General features: G+C 56.5%; 1 protein-coding gene across 6 annotated transcripts in view; it reads right to left on the reverse strand.

Annotated features, from left to right (window-relative positions):
- Window positions 1-1,530: 1,530 nt before the first annotated feature.
- FAM193A (family with sequence similarity 193 member A) overlaps window positions 1,531-21,030 on the reverse strand; it is a 109,880-nt gene continuing 90,380 nt past the window's right edge. For all 6 annotated transcript variants that reach the window (XM_059677197.1, XM_059677186.1, XM_059677214.1 and 3 more), the window contains 8 exons: window positions 14,040-14,238; window positions 12,825-13,097; window positions 11,398-11,680; window positions 10,196-10,379; window positions 8,855-9,085; window positions 4,934-5,777; window positions 3,422-3,503; window positions 1,531-2,229 (listed from right to left, as the gene is read on the reverse strand). In XM_059677197.1, the coding sequence (XP_059533180.1) occupies window positions 2,136-2,229; window positions 3,422-3,503; window positions 4,934-5,777; window positions 8,855-9,085; window positions 10,196-10,379; window positions 11,398-11,680; window positions 12,825-13,097; window positions 14,040-14,238 (2,190 nt within the window). In that variant the 3' untranslated portion in view covers window positions 1,531-2,135. The remainder of the gene's footprint in view (window positions 2,230-3,421; window positions 3,504-4,933; window positions 5,778-8,854; window positions 9,086-10,195; window positions 10,380-11,397; window positions 11,681-12,824; window positions 13,098-14,039; window positions 14,239-21,030) is intronic.

Below are 21,030 nucleotides of genomic sequence, written 5' to 3' on the forward strand. Positions count from 1 at the left end.
AACCAACCAACAGGACGCAGAGAACAGACTGACGGGGGATGTACATAAAAAAAATAAATTTAAAAAGTAAAATTACTAGCTGAGGAAAAATCAAAACCTCTCCGTGTGACGGGCTCCTGGCGTGGCACTTCAGGGCAGCTGGATTTCACGCGATCACGCGGCCCCGAACCAGCATTGCAGGGCACAGGCGAAGCTGCAAAACAAGAGCTGCCTCCAGGCAGGAAGCTGGGCCTCAGACCTGCCCCCACCCTCCCAGAGGGGACACTGCCCTGTGCTGCCCCTGCTCAGACACGGCCTCAGGCCCTGGCCAGTTGGCTCGGTTGGCTGGATTTGGAGCATCATCCATCCGTTCACAAGGTTTCCGGTTGATTGCCTGTCAGGGCACATACCCAGAGTGTGTGTGCAGGTTCCATCTCCAGCCCGTCGTGGGGGAAGGCAACCCATCGATGTGTCTGTCACCCCCTCCCTTCCGCTCTCTTTCAACATCGATGGGGAAATGCCCTGAGGCCAGGGTGAATAACAGCAAAGGTTCCCACCGGCACAGGATGCCAGGGTGGAGTCCGAGGCCCCCAGGTGTCCCTGCGCAGACACCAACAGCACTGACACTTCAGGTGGCCTGTGTCCCTCTCTGCAGGGTCCTCCCGGGAGCCACGCGCCACCTGAACAACAAGCCCCGGGGCCACACTGGCTCCTGCCTGCCCTGCTCCCTCAGCTACTGCCTACCCTCGCGCCCTGCAGCCAGTCCCAGCCTCCCTGCTCCGTGCCTCGGCTACTCTTCCCCTCCTCCACGCTGGTTCTGGGGCTCTGACCCTCTGTCCGCAGTGGACTCAGCCTGTGTGAGGCCTACGCGACTGACCGCAGCCCCTAGGATGGCAGTACTGTCCCTCTCGGAGCTCAGGCCGGAGCCCGAGTCCTTGCCTCCTCTCCTTCTCCACCTGCACCCTGTCCCTCTGGCAGGAAGCCTTGTGGGCTCAGAACCCTCGAGGCCAGAACACTCCAGGCCGGCCCACCTCCCCTTTCCCCAGGCAGCTGCACAGAAGCAGGGCCTCGCAGGTTTTCCGGAGGCGCAGTGGGAGCCGTGGAGTGTTCTAGGAGAGTGGCAGCTCTACAAGCCCTTTCTGAAAACTGCCTGAGACCTCAGAAGGGACCCAGCTGGGCTTCCTTTTTTCATTTTAAATACTATTCACACTCCTGGCTTACACCCAACCTGGTATTTGCAGTTTTTTATCACAACCCCCACAAAGCTAGATGGGCACCTGCCTCCAAGGCCATGTGTCACCCCGGCCGACGGACCCTGCTCCCCTGCTCTGCCTCCGTCAGCCCACAGGTGTGAAGGTGATGGCTTCCCGGCACCCCTCTGGGTGTGGCCCGCCCACTGCCTCTCTAGCACTTACCACTTCCGGTTGAACTCTGTCCTGGGGCCTGGGTCCACATGGGGTGGTGGCCCAAGGCCCCTGGAGGGGGCAGCCGCCCGCACACCCAGCCCCGCCCACTCCCATCACCCCCAGCAGAAAGCAAGCAGACGAGGTCTCCTACTGTACTAATGTATTCCATCTTTCAAAAAGAAAGACATGATTTTAATATTACTTAACAATATGTTAAAAAGTAGCCAGGCAGGCCTCCGTGTTAATACAGTCGTACACTCTAACAGACTGGGTGGTGAGTACTGGGTGGGTTTGCTTTTGAACTTTCTCACTCGGCAGGGGTCGTACACAAGCTGGCTACAAGTCAGGGGTCGGACACAAACAGCGCAACGTGTACACTCTGAACAGTAGATTGTGGAGATCGGAGCGTGCCTGCCCCGCCCGCCCGCCCATCTCGGGTGGGAGCTGAGTGAGGGCGTCACCCAGGGGGACAGATGACAGACAGGGTGAGATGCAGGGGCCACGGAGCCACGTGGAGGATGCAAACTCGTCTCTGGCCAAGGCCCAGGCCCCGGGGGCCACGGTGGCGGAAGAAGTGGCAGGAGCTACTGTCCAACCCGAGGGCACAGAGCTACGGTCAGAGGCTCACAGACGACACGCACACAAGCTAATAGGGCGGGCGGGCGGCACGTCCTCGGGCTGGGTCCCAGGCGCTGTGGCCCCCGGCAAGGCCTGGCGAGCTCCCGTGCGTCCCTCTCCGGTGATCCTCACTCAGTGGGCAGCAAAGGTGGCCTTTTTCAAGCTAAAGTTGGACCAGTTGATGGACAGTCTTTGTCGGGTCTGCCTGGCGGAATCCAAGCAGAATCTGGAAGACAAAACACCAGTCACCGGAGCTGGAGCTGCCTGGGCTCAGTGCGGCCCCCACGCCTAGCCGCCCGGCCGCACCTGGTCCCCGTCCTCAGGACGTGGCGGGCGCCCGTTTGTGTTATCCTTTCCACTTGCCCTGCAGGGAAGCTGCCACGGAGGTTCTGATGAGCCCGTCTGGGCACCCGGGGCCCCGTGCTGCTGCCATTCTCAATGAGCGACACCGGGGATGCCAGCCTGCCTGCGCTTAGCCCCAAGTTCACAGGCGCGAGTGACTTGAAAGGAGACCTTTCACAGCCCCAGTCGCTCCCTCTGGGCCTGGGGACAGCGAGGGCCAGGAGGGCCACAGCCTCCGCTCTCCTGCTCCAATCACACACTGTGCTCAACAGCATCTGTGAAGACCACGGGTGCCACCTGCTTCCGTAACAATGGGCAAGCCTGGTACTCAGGGAAAGAAGGACATTTCCTTCACCTTTCCAGCTCGAATCTGGGTGGAAGAAATCTGAACGAACCTGAAAATGACTATTGTTGCCACGAGTCTGGCAGATAAAATGAGTGTTTGCTGACACTCCGGTTAGTTGTCCAAGCGCAGCACCTGCAGCCCACGCCCGTCCAGGGAGGGAGGCCTGTGCCGTCGCAGAACCCGGCTCTCCTCTTCGCCACAGCTGCAGACCTGCGCTGGTGAGGCACCTTTCACCTCAAGGGCTCCCCCTTCTGCCCCTCCTGTCCCCCTTGACGCTGGCAAGTCCTCTGATAGCCCGTGCCCCGCCCCACAGCAGCCAGGACACTCACCTGTGCTGCCCCTGCCCTCAGAGAACAGCTCCGCCCCGAACCCAGGCCGGGCCGCTATGACCTGGCGGGTCCTGCTGCCGACACCCTGCTCTCCTCCCACTGTGCTCCAGACCAGTCACTTCGCCCCGACGAGCATGCCCCTGAGGCTGTGGGAGCAGACACTGGGCTCCGCCCGTCGGATTCCGGGTCTGGGAGCCACCCCAGTTCCCAGGTGATGCTGTGGCCCTGACCCTTTCGGGAACCACTGCTGTAAACCAGTCTGCACACACGGGGGAGGGGAGAAGTGGACGCGAGTGAGAGTGAGAGTGAGGGTGAGAGTGAGGAGGTCCGTGTGTGCCGGGCCTCACATGCAGGAAAGCTGCCGTCAGCGCTGCGGGAGCCAGACAGCCGCTGCCGCTCACCTTTTGAAATATTCCACTTCCCTCTCCGTCTCATCCATGTCCACACTGTCCAGGTCGATATCTTTAGGCAGAAAGACATCATCTGTGAAATAAAGAGGCAAGTCGAATTATAAGCGCAGGCATCTGAACAGAGCAGAACTCTGATTTTATTAAACCGCAACAACTTCACAAACTAAACCTTGCTGGCGGCCGATCCCGAGCGGCGCCATTAACTTGGGTCTCGGTGCCAGAGGCCAGAGGGGCCCTGAGCCCTCCGCCCAGAGGCTGTCCAAGCCCTTGCTGGAGGGAGGGAGGCGGGGCAGGAAGGCCCGTGGGGAGACAGCACTGTCCCTCTGGGCCCCTCACAGGAAGAGGGCAGGAGGCCGGGCCCAGCAGTGGCTCTGCTGGCGTTCGGTTTATAGTGCAGCACCGGCCTCACCAGGAACCCCGCCGCCCCACCCCCAGCGGGGCTCCTTCACGAGGCCTGAGCCGGAGTGAGGGGACCGCGGGCCGCGTGGCTCAGGCACAGCCTCAGCACCAGGCCGGTGAGGCGAGGCTCACCCCCTGCAGACCTCAGCTGGGACCATGTGCTGGAGGCTAATAAAAAGGGGCTCCCTTTCTTCCCATCACTTGGCAGGAGCATGACCAAGGCGGGGCTGACGTGCAGAACAGCAGCTAACACTTGCGATGGCGCACAGCACAGGGGGAGTGCCTCCACACCTGTGAGCTCACAGGAACCCCCTGAAAAGCTTCCCCTAAGGGCCTAAGGACGCGCATGACCGCAGGACCACACCCCCTCCCCGTCTGGCACTCCCTCCCCTGCCCCACACCTCTGGCCTCCAGGGTCCCTGTGCTTTCAACCACACCTGGATCCCACACCACCAAAGCCCCACCCTACCTGGACCTCCATCCTGAGCTCTGTCCCTAGAGCGCCTCCCCTGTGCATCCGCCCTTCAAGCATCTGACCCCCCGCGGGCACCACCTCACCCCTTGGCTGCTGCAAGCCACCTCCTTCCTCACTCTCAAGTCAGACCTTGTGCCTGGCCAGCAAGTTCTGGCAAGTTCCTCATGAACCCCACCGCCCCACAGCGTCATTTTCATGACACTTCACACAAGTCTCATCGCAGCCACCTGCTTCCGTGGCTGATCAAAAAGTTACAAAATGAACCAATTACGTATGCAGATCTCTAGGTAAATAAATTAGAAAATCTAGTTTAAAAGGGCAATTTACTACGGATATGCAGTTCACCAAAATTAACCTCATTAGAGACAGAAATGCTAACCAGGAAATGCTAACTTGCTTTTCCAGAGGAAAGCAAGTATTATCAAGGACTCCCCCCCCCAAAGCATGAGCCCCCGAGGCTGCATAGGAGACCCCCGCGTCCTCCAGGCCGGGCCGGGCACGCAGGCGAGTGTTCTGGACACTGACACTGACCGCAACCGACACGAGCGGGGACAGCGGGCACAGCACCCTCATCACAGACTCCCCCAACAGCGGGCACAGCACCCTCATCACAGACTCCCCCAACTTACCGAGCGAGCTGCCGGCTCTGTCTCCCTTCTTCTTCCGGCTCTTCTTGCTCTTGCTGCGGGGCTGAGGGGAGTCGGCCGGCACCGGCTTGCTGCTGGGCGCAGGCTCGCCGGGGCAGGCGGGCTCCGAGGGGCCTGGGCTGGCCTTCCCCTCCTTGACGTGGTTCAGCTGCTTCTTGTTGTTGTTGTTGCTGTTGGCTTTCCTGTCCTCTCGCTTCTGCTCCGCCAGGGAAGTGAGGTCGAGCACTTTCGCCTTTGGCTCAGTCTGAGGCCGGGGTCTGGGCTGGCTCTCGGAGGCTCTGGGGGGCTCCACGGGCCTCCTGCCAGCCTCGCTGCCGGCCTTCCCGGCCTGTTTGGGCTTTTGTTTGCCAGTCCCCTCCTGGTGGTGATGCATTATGTCCAGGAGAAAGGACAGAGGCTCCGGCTGCTTCCCACCGACCCCCTCGGGCAGGAGGAGCTTGGAGTCCCTGCTGTCCCCGGGCTCGGCCTCCGGCCCGGGCTCGGCCTCTGGCCCAGGCTCTGTGTGGCTGGCCTGTCTGGACGGGGAGTGCGGTGAGGTTTCTGGTTCTTCGTTCTGCTCGAGGGAGCCGTTGTGCATGTGCACAGGGTTGGGCAGGGAGTCTGCGGCCGCCTGCAAAGCCCCTGCCAGCATGCTCAGCTTGGGACAGTCCTTACTCGGCCGCTCCTTCTTCTTCTTCTTCACGGCGCGCAGCTTCTGGAGCTCCTGCAGCCGCTGCAGCTCCGCCGTGAGCCGCTCCTCCTCCTGCTCCTGCTGCCTCTGCTCCTCGCGGACATGCTCGTGCTCCCGGGCCCTGGCCTCCGCCTCCAGGCGCGCCTTCTCCTCCAGCTGCCAGGTGAAAAGAGAAGGCTGTTTGAGATATCAGTAAGCAATTGAAAAATTAACACATATGGAAAAATAAGAATTAAAAAATGAATCGTATAGTAAGAACAGAAACCCTGCCTGGTCAGCGTGGCTCAGTGGTTGATCACTGTCCCCTGTACCAAGAGGCCACCGGTCTGATTCCCAGTCAGGGCACATGCCCAAGTTGCGGGTTTAGTCCCCAGTAGGAGGCGTGCAGGAGGCAGCCAATGTTTCTCTCTCGTCGATGTTTCTATCTTTCTCTCCCTCCCTCTCTCTCAAAAATCAATGAAGACATTTTTTAAAAAGTTAAAAAAAGCCCTAACCCGTTTGGCTCAGTGGATACAGCATCGGCCTAGGGACTAAAGGGTCCCAGGTTTGATTCCGGTCAAGGGCATGTACCTTGGTTGCGGGTACATCCCCAGTAGGGGGTGTGCAGGAGGCAGCTGATCAATATTTCTAACTCTCTATCCCTCTCTGTAAAAAAATCAATAAAAATCAAAAAAAGTTAAAAAAAAGAATATAAACCAAAAGGGCTAGAATAAGCCAAAAGCTCTTATTAAAACACTAGAGGCCCGGTGCATGAAATTCATGCAGGGATGGGGGGTGTACCTCAGCCCGCCTGCCCCCTCTCACCGTCTGGGAGCCCTCAGGGGCAGGAGGCGACCTGGCCATCAGGGGAAGGTGATGCCCCCATCACACCTCTGCTGCTGCCACTGCTGGCAGCGCAAGCCTCAGCCGGCCCTGGTTACCTGAGCCTTGGGCAGCCCTGGGCAGCTGGGCAGCCACCATCCTTGAGGGTGTGGCAGTCAATTAGCATATTCCCTCCTTACTGGCTGTGGGCGCTGCCATCTTTGTGATGGTGTGAGGGTCTTTATTAGATAGGATACCTACCCCAAGTTATTTCACATATAGACTTACTTTATTTGGGGAAGGTGGTAGTTAATCCCTCATAGCCATTGACCAGACACAAAAAACCAGGTGGAAGCTGCTGCCTGCCCTGCCCCCACGCCCGCTGCACATGGAGGTGACAGCCAACGGCACATGACTGTGCCCAGCACGCACCTGCCCAGGTGAAAGCTGAGGCATTTCTGTGCATCAACAGGACATGCAAACAGATGCCCTAGGAAACAAACCCCCCTCCCAGCCTGGCACGCGGCTGGCACTCCCGAGCTGCCGTCACTAGTGTGCCAGGAGCAATGGTTTCCTCATGCCGCAGGGCCTGCTGACAGCAGGTTCCTCCTGCTTATCCTACGGCAGGACGCACCTTTTCGTCGAGTGAAGACTCCCTCCATAGGGGCGCCTGTCAGACGCTCCGGCAAAAATAAAGTGCATGGGCTGAACCGGTTTGGCTCAGTGGACAGAGCATCGGCCTGTGGACTGAAGGGTCCCGGGTTCGATTCCGGTCAACGGCATGTACCTTGGTTGCGGGCACATCCCCAGTGGGGGGCGTGCAGGAGGCAGCTGATCCATGTTTCTCTCTCATCAATGTTTCTAACTCTCTATCCCTCTCCCTTCTTCTCTGTAAAAAATCAATAAAATATATTAAAAAAAAAAAGTGCATGGGAAGTGGAGCCCTCCCAGCTGAAGCTAGTTCCTACATTTCAGTAGGCGTCAATTTAAGACCGAGTTATCTTTTTGAAAACATTTAATATAAAATTATGTTAAAAATAAAATGATACGTTTTAAAAAGCTAGCTTCACAATTTAAGCAAATTTCACAGGAGAAGCCCCCGGCGGCCCTGCAGGTGGCCTGGTGTCAGCTGGTAGGTGCCTCCTGGCGCAGGTCTGAGAACTCCCCAGGACGAAGCTACAGTGAACCCACAGCCCGCCGGGTGCCACCTTCACTTCAACAGCTGACTAGGAGGGAGACACAAAGCAACCTGTGGGTGGGTCACCTGCCCAACGGGGTGCTCAGGAGAGCACAGGGTGAGTGGGTGCTCAGGGGACCACGGTGGGCCTGTGGCATCAAGTCTGGATCCAGACTGGCCGCAAGGATAGAGGACAGGAGACCAGGGTGGGAGCCCCCTGACAAGCGTAGAGCCAACCCCGAGGCTTTGAGTGCCTGCACAGGACGTCCCCAGGGCTCTGGACCCCTCCCCTCGGAGAGGCAGGGTACTTCCGATGGCGACACCTCGCTCTCCCCACTCCTGTGGGCTCTGCAGACCAGGTCTCCTGGGGCAGAACGGGCTCTCCCCCAAGTCCCTGGCGCACCCCGCAGGTTTGGTGGGTCTGCCCCTCAGCAGGACAAGCACAGGCCCGAGAGCCACATGCTGATGCAGGCCCTCCTCGGCCTCTGCCTGACCTCACGGCGACCTCACCTGCTCCCAGGGCAGCCCTTCTTGCGGTCAGACCCCTGCAAGCTGCCACGTGCCTCGGCCCTGATCTGCCTGCTGAGGGCTGGCCCTGGACCTGACGCCTTGAGGTGGCTGCATGAGGGAGATGGCTGGGCCTGCTGCCCGGGGCTCCGTGGGGAGCCCACCAGGAGAACCGGGGTGGGTTCCTGAGGAGGCTTGCGACGAAGGACAGGACACCTTGCAGTGACTGGCACACAGTCCCTGGGGGCCCCACTCACTTGCTGGACCTCAGGTCAAGTCCAGTCACACCCACCACGGGGTGGACCTGCCTCTGACACATCCCAGCCATAAGGTGAGGTGGGCACTGTCCAGGGCTGCCCACACGGCATCACCTCCTCCGCCACCTGCACATCAACGCCACGGGCCCGGCCTCTTCCATGCAGACGGCCTCTGTTCCCGCCTCCTATCAGAGTCACTCGTTCAGCCAGTCAAAAGCCCACGCCACCCCACTTCCTCTGCTTCCCTGGCACAGAGGCAGAGGGTCTGCACCCGGCCGGCCGGCCAGCACGAGGCCCTGGGGCTGGTTTGGGTCCACCAGCAAAGCCACAACACAAAGAGGCGATACGTCCTAGACACAGCGTGGGGCTCCCCACAGCCTCCAGCTCAGGCCAGAGACAGGCAGGGGCTGTGGAAGCCACGCCGTGGCCAGTGCAGTGGCTCCAGGCCCCGCAGTCACAGTCCCCGCCGCCCTGGCGCGGGCGCAGGCTACCTTTCTCTGCTTGTGCCTCGCCCGCTTGGCGGCGCGCGTGCTGCTCACGGGCTTGGGCTCGGAGCTGTTGATGAACTGCAGCAGGTCCTCCACCCGGCGGTGGTCCACCATGCCCTCCCGCTCCGACAGCTGGTCCGCCTTCTTCGGCTGCTCTTCCTTCCGCTTGGTCAGCCGCAAGCGCAGCTTCTCCCTCATCTCTGCGTAATTCCTACTTGTGGGTGCGGCTGGAGGCTAAGACCATACATGAAAACGTGACTAGATTAAACTTCAAGTTTCAATGGCTTGGAAGAGAAACTTCAGACTATTTCTAAAATTAAAGTTTTTGTTATTACCCAGTAATACATAAAAAAATAAGGAAATAAGAGAAACAAATGGCCGGAAAAAAAGAAAATCTATATATTCATAAAAGATCTGGTAAATTATATGCAGCTATATAAAAGTAACTACTTTTAAATCAGAAACAGCTAACTACACATACTGATCATCTCCTTCTATGTGAACAGTGTGGTCATCTTTCCTGTCGTGCCCACGTCCACCCTTGCATCTCTGTACCCACTGCAGGCTCCTTGCTCAGCACCGAAAGGAGAAAGAACTGCCCTCCACCCCACGGCCAAGATTTCTGACCGGCCCGCACACCACCGAGGCGGCGAGGCGGAGCCAACAGAAGAACCACCTGCCCCGCGGCCACCCGCTGGGGGCTGGCGCGTCCTTGTCCACGTCCGCCTGCGTCAATACCCTTTGTGTTCAAACAGGGAAGACAACCGTGTGCATATGTGTCCCCATGAGGCGGCTGACAGACCGGACACCCTGGCTGCCCACAGCTGGGCACTCTGTCAACCCCTATCCAATCATCTATTGTAAAACTCACCAACGGGCAAAAATGCCGTGATGAAAGCCTTATAGCTAAATCTTTGGGCAAATGTTTTCATTATACCTTTAGGTCACAGCGGTTCTCAGCCTGCGGGTCGCGACCCCTTTGGCGGTCGAACGACCCTTTCACAGGGGTCGCCCAAGACCATCCTGCATATCAGATATTTACATGACGATTCATAGCAGTAGCAACATGACAGCGATGAAGTAGCAACGAACATAATTCTATGGTTGGGTCCCAACATGAGGAACTGTATTTAAAGGGCCAGAAGGTTGAGAACCACTGCTTTAGGATAAGGACAACCTAGAAGTGGACTTGCCGTGTGAGACCAGACCTTGGTTTGAACTATGTTGCAAGTAAGTCCCCTGAATTCCACCAGGCCTCGCAGCCTGTGTGTGCTGTGACCGTCACACACTGACACCCGCGCGGCACTGACAGCTGCTGTCCCTGTCCCGGCAGCACGCACTCACCCCGCCGTGCCCGAAGAATTCACAGTAGCAGCAGTCACAGTACTTGCCCTCCTTCTGGTTGGTGGAGGTGGAGGTGCTAGAGCTGTGCTCGGAGCAGCTGTCCTCGTCTGCGCTCTCGTCCCCATCGTCTTGCTGTGGGTCGTAGACGCCATTCTCGCAGCGGTGCCCTTCGCAGTCCGGGTCACTGCGAAACCGCACACGGGCCAGTCAGCAAGCGGCCACCCCTAGAGGCTCTGCCCCTCACCACCAGACCCGGGTCCACACGGACATGGGGCCACAGTCGGGGGGCTGGGCGGCAGCGGGGCAAGGCGGTGCGTGAGGCGGGTGGTCACACACGGTCTCTCTACTGTCCCCACCACCGCTTTATTCTGGGGGGTGGGAGGTGGCTTCCAACAGGCAAGTTCAGGTAACAAAAGCTGTCTTCACATAAAAACTGCGCAGCCCTGGCCCGTGCGGCTCAGCGGGCTGGGGCGCTGTCCATACACGGAAAGGTGGAGGGTTTGATTCTGGTTGGGGCACGTGCACAGGTGGCGGGTTTGGTCCCAGCTTGAGGCACGTGCGGGAGGAAACCAATGGATGTTTCTCTCTCTTTCCCCCTCTCTCTTCCTCTCTCTCTAAAATGAATGAAAACATGTCTTTGGGTGAGAATTAAAAAATAATAAACGCATGACGTACATGCACACAGGCACCTTAAGAAAAACAACAAAAAACAAAACAAAATAAACTGTCCAGCCCTGGCCAGTGCGGCTCGGTTGGCTGAACGTTGTCCGGTGCACCAGGTGGGGGGGGGATTTGGTTCCCGGTCAGGATGTGAATACGGGAGGCAACCGACAGATGTCTCTCCCTCGCCCTATCCCTTCCTCTCTCTCTGAAATCAATAAAAACATATTTAAAACAAAACAAAACTGTCAAGAGTTTGCTGTGTTGTACTTTGCTCAGAGTGTAACAAGTACAACTTAAAAGACACCCAAGGCGCGTTCCCTGATGGGTCGGGGGGAGGGGGGTCTGTGCACCCACCCAGTCAGCCCTGCTCTGCACCAGCCTCCCCACCCGGCCTCTGCCGGCGTCCGCCCTCCTCGCCGCACGGCACGGGTCAGCCACCGCCGGCACCAGGGGCAGAGCTCCCACAGCTCTTCCGGAGTCAGGAGCACAGCACCCAGTCTCCAACGTGTCCTGGCCTCGACCGCCAGGACCGGGCTCACCTGCAGACGCTTGGAGGCGCGCTGATGGGACCGTCTGTGCTGGGGGCCGTGGGGGCGACCGAAGCAGGACAGAAGCTCTTGCGCGTGTCCACAAACCCAGGAGAGGTGGCGGCACTTTTGGGGAAGGCGGGGGCTGCAAGGTTTGCCAGGTGAGGCGTGGAGGCTGGTGCGAGGGGGGCGGGGGCGAGTGCGGGGAGCGGCGCCAGGCCGGTCGGGCTGTTCCTCGGGGCGGCGGGCACCGGGTGCCTGTGCTCCTCCTTGCTGATGCCGTGGAAGACCTCACCTGCGTCAGACATGGAGTCGTGCCGACAGCTCAGGTCAGACACACATTCCTAATCCTCTTAGGACTTTCTACCCATTTTTTTTGGTCTAATTATGTTCAAATCTATAGAAAAGTTGAAGGAAACAGTCAAAAAAACACCCAATACCCTTCACCTGAATGCATGACCAGTTACCATTTTGTCCTTTTTCCTTCATTTCTGACACACACGCCCCTACTTACTTTGTTTGGCACAGGCCCTGGAAAGGATGCACACGTCACTGTGACCACACAGCACCTCGCACCAGACACCCGCCATGAAGGACGCTCTCGGTCCTGAACATCCCCCCGCCCCCCCCCCGCACAGCCCTTTCCTGCACGTCCTTCCGAGCTGCCCCGCCCGCTCTAACTCGCCCTGACACCCCTCTGAGCAGAGCAGCCGCCACCAGCTGCAGGGGTCCCAGGTCAGACTGAGCGGACGTCCTGGGCCGCGTCCCGCCAAGGCCATGCTGTGCCTCCTGCCTGCCGCCCAGGAGCACCTGAGGCTGCTCCGTGGTGGTGAGGCCACCTCCAGGCAGGGCACCCTGCTCCCCCTTGTGAACTGTGAGAACACCCAAGGTTCTCACCACCACCGAGGTGCCACCGGCTTCCCCTTCCCTCGCTCTTGCTCACACAGCGACCATGACCTTCTCCTCCCCAGGCAGCAGCAGCCGCCCCACCAGTCCCTCCTGAGCACCGGGACGCCTCCCTTCCCCACGTGCTGGGAGCTGCTCCGACGCTCTGCGCTACGCACACGGTGCCCCTGGCCAGCGCGGGCCCCCTGTGCCAGCTCCTGGGCCCCGCCACCTGCCCGTCTGATGGCTTCCCTGCTTCCTGCTCTCCTGTGGGCACGGATCCGAGGGTGACAGCACACCACCTGCACCCCAGCGATGCCCACAGGCACACTGTCCATGAGGTTCTGCTTTTAGATGTCTGTGCTCACAACAGCAGGTACAGAGATGAAAGGCAGGACCCGTGTGGCCAAGCCCCAGAGGACATGGGACAGTAGGACTCTCTTGGGCGTGAACACAGCTAGTGACACCGAGCCTCCGGCCAGGCCAGCTAAGGGCGGTCCCCGAGATGCGGCGAACGCCGGGCCGCCGAGGGCCCCGCCAGCAGTAGGCCTTACCTAAGGAAGGAGGCCTCTTGGACGACACTTTGAACTGGCTGTTGCTTGACTGCACCGTGGTGGCCGTGCAGGACACGGAGGAGGTGGCCGAGGAGGTGGCCATCACCACTTTGTTCGCTTCCATGAAAGCGTCTTGGAAGCTGTACAGGCATTTCTTTCTTGCAGCGTTTCTTTTCTCTTTACAGTCCAGACCTGTGGGCGAGCCACTGCTCGGCGGTGGTGGGAGGGTGTCGGGTCTTGTTTCTGAGAATGTTGGCCCTAATAGTTCACTCCCTTTAGAGACAAAAGGGAAAATTAAGGCTTCTAAAGAAACGACATTTAGCTACAATTAAAGAGCACTCGCAGGTTACACTCTTCCTGCTGGGGCTGCTCGGCAGTGAGCCTTCTCCTGGGACGACCGAGTGCGCTAGCGTTTACGCAAAAAGAAAACTCACTGAGCACCTGCTGCGTCAAGACCTGTGCTCGGTGCTTCCCACAAGTCGTTTTCTTTTATGTCTTAGAACTGCCTTCTGAGCTTGGGAGTATTATTCCCATCCTAAAGATGAAGAATCTGAGGCTCAGAGAGGCCAAGCAACTTGCCCAAGGTCACACAGCTAGAAACCCTTTCTAGGCACAGACCAGACAGATGTCCAGTCTCGCTTGCTGTTCTGAACACATGCAGGGGCTGGGCGTGGGGCTGCCAGGGGCTCTAACCACATGAAGACAGAGATGAGGGGTAGGTAGCAGCCCCTTAGGCGCCCGGCTCTCAAGTGACAGCTGCGCCTCAGCGGCTGGGAGGGCGGAGTTGTTAGAGGGACAAGTCCCATTAAGGGTCAGTACAGAAACAGAGAAAAGGAAGGTAAGTGACAACACTTGAGTCGGCTGTGGCACTGCTGCCCCACCCTGTGCACTGGGCCATGTCTGGTTACCGCCCCTGCTCGAGAACCAGTGGCCGAACCCGAACCCTGGAGACAAGACCCTCAGCAGCACTTGGCAGCAGAGCTGGGCGTCAGCTGGGCCCCTGCTACGGCCGTGGCTGTGACAGATGTGGAGGGAGGGGGCAGCATGGCGGGCCCAGGGCCGCCCATCGAAGGCAGAGGCCGGGGAGCAGCAGCCTGGGCACGGCTGCACGAGGGCCCGCCCTCTGGGGCTTCCAGGGGAGAACACAGCCAGATGGCCATCCACTCAGCTCGGGGTCATTGGAAAACTTGAATAAAGTGTGAACAGGTTCCTTACCAGAAATTGTATCTGGCAGGAAAGTGCCAGGACTCCAGTTCTTATCATTCATCACTTCTGATCCCCACAGACTTATAAACTTAGAACTATTCCACTCTGGAGCAGTCCCAAAACAGCTTGGGTAAATATGGTCTTGAAGAGATGCATTGAATACCTGATGCTTATTTGTGTGATTCTGAACAGGTGCTGGCGGTAAAGCCTACAAGAAAAAAGTTCTAATCACATTTCAGCATTCATATCTGCTCACCCAGGCCGTGAGGCTACAGACAGACGAGTCACTTCTGGAAGCCTTGGGGGACGCGCTTGGCGAACACGTCTTACAGGGCTGGTGGCGCGTCTACACCACAGGTCACACTGAAACCAGGTGGGAGGTGAAAGCAACCGATGCCTCAAGAAATACATGAAGCAGCCCCGCGACAGCTCAGGAGCTTCTAACACTCCCCTCGCCACACGGTCAGCGTGGTCATCGGCCTAAGACCTGCTCCTCGGGCTCCCCCCCTCTGACACTGTCATTATTACTGCTAAAAAGGAAACTCTGGAATCACCGAAAAAAACATGGCAAACCCTTACACGGTGCTCTCACGTGGGCCAAGGGCGTGCACTCTGAAGAACTACTCCTCTGGGCAGCCCTGTCCCAGGGGGGGAGCAGGTGCCCTCCGGCCGTCCCTCCCCTCCCTCCGCAGCCTCCCCACCTGCAGGAGGGGCTTCTGAGTGGAAAGAGAGCGGTGACTCCCGCTTCCTTCCGATGCCAGCGCGTCCCACTGCGCTTCTGATGCAGTCACAGTGGTAACTGCGGTCCCGCTGTCCTTCCTGCTCACCCAGCCCCTGGACACACTGGCCTTCCCTTGGTCCTCCAACCCCCAGCTCCTCCTTGACCCCGATCTTCACTCATGCCGTGTCCATGTTCTAGAACATCCTCTGCTCTCGGTCTCACTGAATGACAGTCACCCTTCAGGCCTGTCACTTCCTCAGAGAAGCCATCTCTGACTTTGGCCTCACCACCTAACACCAAGACCAAGCCATGGTGGGCCTTCCATTAAACACAACAAAGCCACCTTTTTCCCTCTTAGCACTCATCGCACTTGTAATTCAAGACTTACTTGTGCCCAGTGGTTCAATGTCGGCCTTCCCTCCAATTCTGTAAGCTTCATGAGGGAGCGGGCCACCTGGTTCCTGGGCCAAGGCCGGGCCCTCGGCTTTCCCCAGCAGCCCTGGGCCCAGGAACGCCCCCTGAAGCTACAGCCTGCCCTTGGGGACCACGCCTGGGAGCCCCACCCTCTGGGACACACAACTGAGCAGAGTGCTGTACACTCGAGAGCGGGGCAGCTGGGTTTGGAAGGATTCCCAAGAGCAGGTGATGGTTTGGCAGAACCCTGGGGCCTGGCTAGGGTGAGAGGAAGGGGACAGGCCACAGGGGCCAAATGAGATAACTTTGTGTGACTTTTGTGCTGAGGGGACTAGGGAGCTACAGAGGGTGGTAAGCAGCAGGGGCGATGACCTGGTCGGGTGATGAGAAAGACCAATCTGGGCAGGTGGGGGAGTGAGCCACAAGAGGAAAGGATGAGAAATGGTGAGTGACAGCCACAAAGATGAGGACGACAGAAGGAAGCCTGGTGTCGTCGGGACAACAGCTGTGACTGGACGTCTGGCTCCTTCCTGGCAGGTGTCAGGGACGCAGCTGGGTGTGGACTCTGGTCCCATTCTCAGCCTTCAGGCTGCGGTCTCAAGGGTTCAGATGTCAGCTCTCCCTTTCACTAGCTGTGTGACCTTAGGCAAATTACTGCACCTTTCTGTGCTTTCGTTTTCTCCTAAGTAAAATGGAAATACCTACCTCCAGGGGCTGTGGGAGGGACGGAATCAGACAGTGTCTGTCAAGTGTTCAGCACACTGCCTGGCCACAGTAACCATTTGGTGCTATGTGTGTGGACCATCACCCTCCCTAAGACTGTGGTCCCCACACACAGACCCACCCCCACGCAGGCTCTGCTGTCCTCCCAGGCGTTACTCCATGTGGGCGGTTTTGTGCCCCTCCTGAGTTTGACCGGGCACAGGGAGGCAAAGATGCAGGGTGAACTGGAATGAGATTCGAGACTTGAAAGTGGGAAGAAACAGGTTTGCATTGGCCACGCAGGGTCACGGTGGGAGCCTGAGCTGGCCGCTCTGCAGGGGACCCACGGCAGAGAGAACAAGACCGATGTCTGCAGAGGAGAGGCACACCATGAGCTGCTGTGCTGAGGGCTGATGGGAAGTCACGGACTGGCAGGTTCTGAGTCTTGAAGACACTCTGCTAAGGGGCAGAAATGCCCAGCAGGTGGAACCAGTGGCTCCTCCCAGCCAGCCCAGCTGGTGACCTCGGCACAACAGAAACACCTGCAGGGCTCCCCAGCTTCTTCTCAAGTACTTCCCACGCAGCCCCCCAGGCACGGCGCGATGCCTGGTTTCACCTGGAGAAAGCCTGGCTGACAACCTGGACCTACAACCACATGGGTCCAGAGAGCTCTCCTTACCCTTCAAAACCCTACCCCAGCAGCACCTCCTCTGCAAAACCCACCCCCAGGCTCACAGTTAGTGTCCCCTCTTCACAAATACTTTCCTACTTGGCACCTACGATTTCTAAGGTAGATCAGAGCACTGGATTTTCAGGTCTGAGCATGTTTCTGTCTTCTCTTGAGCCTCTGAGGTTCCTGACCAGGGGACCAGGCACACTGGTCTGTGCTCCGAGCGGGAAGCACAGGCCTGCCACGAGTGGGATGTAAGAGTGCTGAGCGGAGTCCAGCCTGGAGAGGTCGGGCCGGCTGTGAGACGGGAGGTGGAAACGTACGCGAATGGCTCTTCGTTCGTTTCACACCCTCTGCTAAGCAAATCCACGCAGAACAGGAGACCCAGCTATTCCTCCACAGGGAGCGAGGGCGCAGGACAGGCTGTCTGCACGCGTGCTTTCGCAGAGACACCGACCAACCTCGACATCTGTGGCTTTCTTCAGAAAGACAGGCGCCTGCCAGGCTCACGGATCTCGGCCGCACCACACGGATCTCGGCACACCCGTGGTCCAGGCATGACAGAGGTCCCTCACCGTGGGAGCGCTGATGCCCAGACACCGATCCCTCCTGGGCTCCACGCTGCTTCACGAACACGTGCTGAACTGCTCTCCGCTCTTGAGACAGAAGTGGTTCACAAGAAAACAACCCTTTTGCTTTAAATGCAAGCTCCAAGGCAGGCACGCACCCAGCCAACCAGTGGCCTTCACTAAGCCCGCTGAGTCCACGCACACGACCAGGCAGCCTCAGAGCCACGTGGGCAGGGGCAGAAGATGGCGAGCCACGGACACACGCACGGGAGGGGCCGCCCACACCGAGCTTCAGAGGGAGACCAGAGGCAGGACGCCACGTGTGCTTCTTCCTCCTGAGCTCCCCCCGCTCCTGCAGAGGCAGGAAAGAGGCGAGGGCACTGCTCTGCTCGGTGCTGCCAGTTCTTGGGCCAGAAGAACTGAGCACGGCCTCTGAGATCAATGCAGACACAGGCCCCCACAGGGCCCCGAGCTGCTAAAGAGCTTTCCTCTCCCTCAAATTCCCACCTGCACTGCATGAGCTTGACCGAACCCTCTGCAGTGGGTGTGCTGAGTGGCCCCGGAGGGAGGTGACAGACAGGAGCGGCCACTTCAGCAACTCCCCTCGGTGCTTCGCAGCCCCTGAGGGCAGCCTGGAGACCACCTCCACAGAGACCTCGGTCCCACACAGAATTCAGAACCCCTCTCCCCTCCATGCCTAGACCCTCTGCTCGCACGGGTAGTGTTTCCCATGTTTTCCAGACCGAACGGACGGGATTCAAGTTGGGAGCCTCAGAGGCCAGTCCAGAGTCTGGCCCTGCAGCCGGGACCCACTGCTCCTGGGGCAGGCGGCAAGCCAGGGGTGAACTGCCCCCCAGCTCACACGTGCGCTTCTCTGGAAGGTCGTGCGCAGTTCCCCTCTGCTGGGGCTCTGTCCACTAAGGGGGATTAAATGGCATGAAACACTTCTGTAACAAGTGCTGAGCCACAGAGAAAGCAGGGAAAGCCTTTCACAAATAAATGATAACATGTCAAGAAAAAACAGTGCCAGGTGGAGGTGGGGAGTAAGAGGGCTGCCCCAAGGGCTCACACACCAGATCAAAGTGGTGGGGGACAGATCCCTGATCCCACAGGCAGGAGAGCGGGAGGGCCCGGGGGTCAGTGCCCCTGGGGTGCCTGACGCCAGCGCACGGAAGCCTACGTCTGTGGAAGCACCCTGCGTGGGGCTGGGGGGTTTCTCAGAGGAGGATGCACGGAACAGGAGCTCGTAATCACAGTTACTACACGTGTACGGAGCCACGCAGCAGCAGAAGCAACAGAGGTCTACAGCCTCAAGGCTTCGTTCAAAGAGAATGACATGTAAAGGCTTCAAGAGAAGCAAGAACATGATCGAGGAACAGGAGTATATGAAAAGTTGCTAACATATTTGAAAACTAAATACTGAAGCTTAGAAATAAGAATTAGACTTGGAATTAAAAATTTAAGTTATACACAGTAACAGAATCACTTAACTTGGAGACTGATCCAAAAATATTCTCAGAACGGACTGAGAAACAAGGAGACGAGAAATAGGAAGGCGAGCTTCAGAGTGAAGAACAGAACTAGAAGGATTCATCAGAGGTTCAGAGAGACATGACAGAAGAGTAGAGAGAGAATAAAACGATAAAATGGCTGAAAATTATCAGACAGGAAATTGAAAATGATTATTATGCTAAGGCTTTGAATGGAAAAAGTAGACAATATGCAAGAACAAATGAGTAATGTGAAGAGATGGAAACTCTAACTCTAAGAAATAAATAAAAAAGAAATCCTAGAAGTAAAAAACACTGTAAGAGAAACAAATTCTGCTTTTGATGAGCTAGCTGATCAGTAGAATGGACACAACCAAGGAAAGAATCAGTGAGCTTCAAGATATGTCAATAGAAACTTCTCAAATGTGTTTATAATACAAGGAAAAGGAGAAACAAGAATAAAAACTCACCAACTTGCCCTAACCGGTTTGGCTCAGTGGATAGAGCATCAGCCTGCAGACTCAAGGGTCCCAGGTTCGATTCCGGTCAAGGGCATGTACCTGGGTTGTGGGCACATCCCCAGTAGGGGGTGTGCAGGAGGCAGCTGATCGATGTTTCTCTCTCATCAATGTTTCTAACTCTCTATCCCTCTCCCTTCCTCTCTGTAAAAAAAACAATAAAATATATTTTTAAAAAAACCACCTTACCACCATCACCAAAAAACCCAAAAAAACCAAACCACAAAAAACAAAAACAGAACAAACATCCAAGAATGTGGGACAATTTCAAAAGATGCAACATACAGTAACTGAAACACCAGAGGGGGGTGGGGGGTGGGGGGGGGACAGAAGAAATATTAAAGCCATAATACTGACACTTTTCCAAAATTAATGACAGACATGAAACCAAAGATCCAGGAAGCTCAGAGAATACTGAATAGAACAAATACCCCAAAATGTACACCTTGGCACATCATATACAAACTGCAGAAAACCAAAGATGAAAGGAAAATCTTGAAAGCAGTCTGGGGGCAGGGGAGAGAAGGGGCCCATGTGTTTATAAAACAAGGAAAAGAATTACAGAGAACATCTCACCAGAAACCACTGAGCAAGTAAAGAGTGAAGTCAAATATGTTTAAAATGTTGAAAGAAAAAAAAAACACCACCAACCTAGAATTCGGTATCCAGCGAAATTATCCTTCAAAAGTGAAGGAGAAATAAACACTTCCTCAGACAAACAAAACCTGAGGGAACTCATTGCCAGCAGACATGCCCTGCAAGAAATGTTAAAAGATTTTCTTCAGACAGAAATAAAATAATATAGGTCAGAAACTTAGATCTACATAAAGAAGGGAGAGCAAAGGAGAAGGAATAAATAAAAAGTAAAATAAAATCTCTTGTATTTCTTATTAATTAACTAAAATACAATTTTGTTTAAAGTAATAATAGCAACAAGGTACTATTGGTGATTATGGATAAATGAAAATAATGACAGTGCATTGCAAGGGATGGGAGGGCGGGGATGGGAATAATCTGTTAAAAGGTACCTACACTACACATGAAGCAGAACAGTGTTATTTGAAGGAGATTTAGATTAGTTAAAATGTACCTTCTAATGCAACTGTTAAAAATGTTCAGAATAAGGATAACTGATATACTAAGAGAAGAGATTAAATGGAATCAGAAAATTCTCAGCCAGGAGTAGAAAAGGCAGAAAAAGAAGCATCTGGCACCAAGTAGAGAGCATTACAGTGCTCGCTTCGGCAGCACATGCATTAAAATTAAAAAAACTGCACAAACATGACTGCTCTTAATCCAAACACACTGAGCCCTGCCCAGTGTGGCTCAGCTGGTTGGGCATTTTAAGAATCAATTTTAAAAAAACTTTGAAAATAGATATATATTTTAAAAAATCACTTTAAATGGTTTAAATATACCAATGAAATGACGAGATGATCAGATTACATAAGAAACACACTGAGTTCACAGACCCCTTTCAGCTAAAAGAAAGGGACGGCCATGTCCTGTACTAACACGAAGCAGAAGCGGGAGCAGCTCTGTTCACTTGACACACCAGACTGTAGAGCAGGGAAATGTCAGGACATTCCCTCTGATGACAGGTCCATCCCCCAAGCATGTGCAACAACCCTCAACATGCAAGCACCGAGCCACCAGCGTCACAGCACGGAGGCAGAAACGGAGACAACCACAAGGAGACAGAAGACCCCGCGGTGGTGGCTGGAGACGTCAGCCCGCCTCCGTCAGAGGGACAGAGCCAGCAGACAGGGCTCAGCGGGGACAGAGCTGAACCAGCGGCACCCCTAACTCACAGCACGTAACTGACATGCACAGACCACATAACTGCCATCCAACAGCAGCAGGTCACACATGCTTCTCAAGCTCACGTGGAACTTTCACCAAGTTCGACCCGACTC

The sequence above is a fragment of the Myotis daubentonii genome, chromosome 1 (genome assembly GCF_963259705.1).
Source record: "Myotis daubentonii chromosome 1, mMyoDau2.1, whole genome shotgun sequence".
Taxonomy (NCBI): domain Eukaryota; kingdom Metazoa; phylum Chordata; class Mammalia; order Chiroptera; family Vespertilionidae; genus Myotis; species Myotis daubentonii.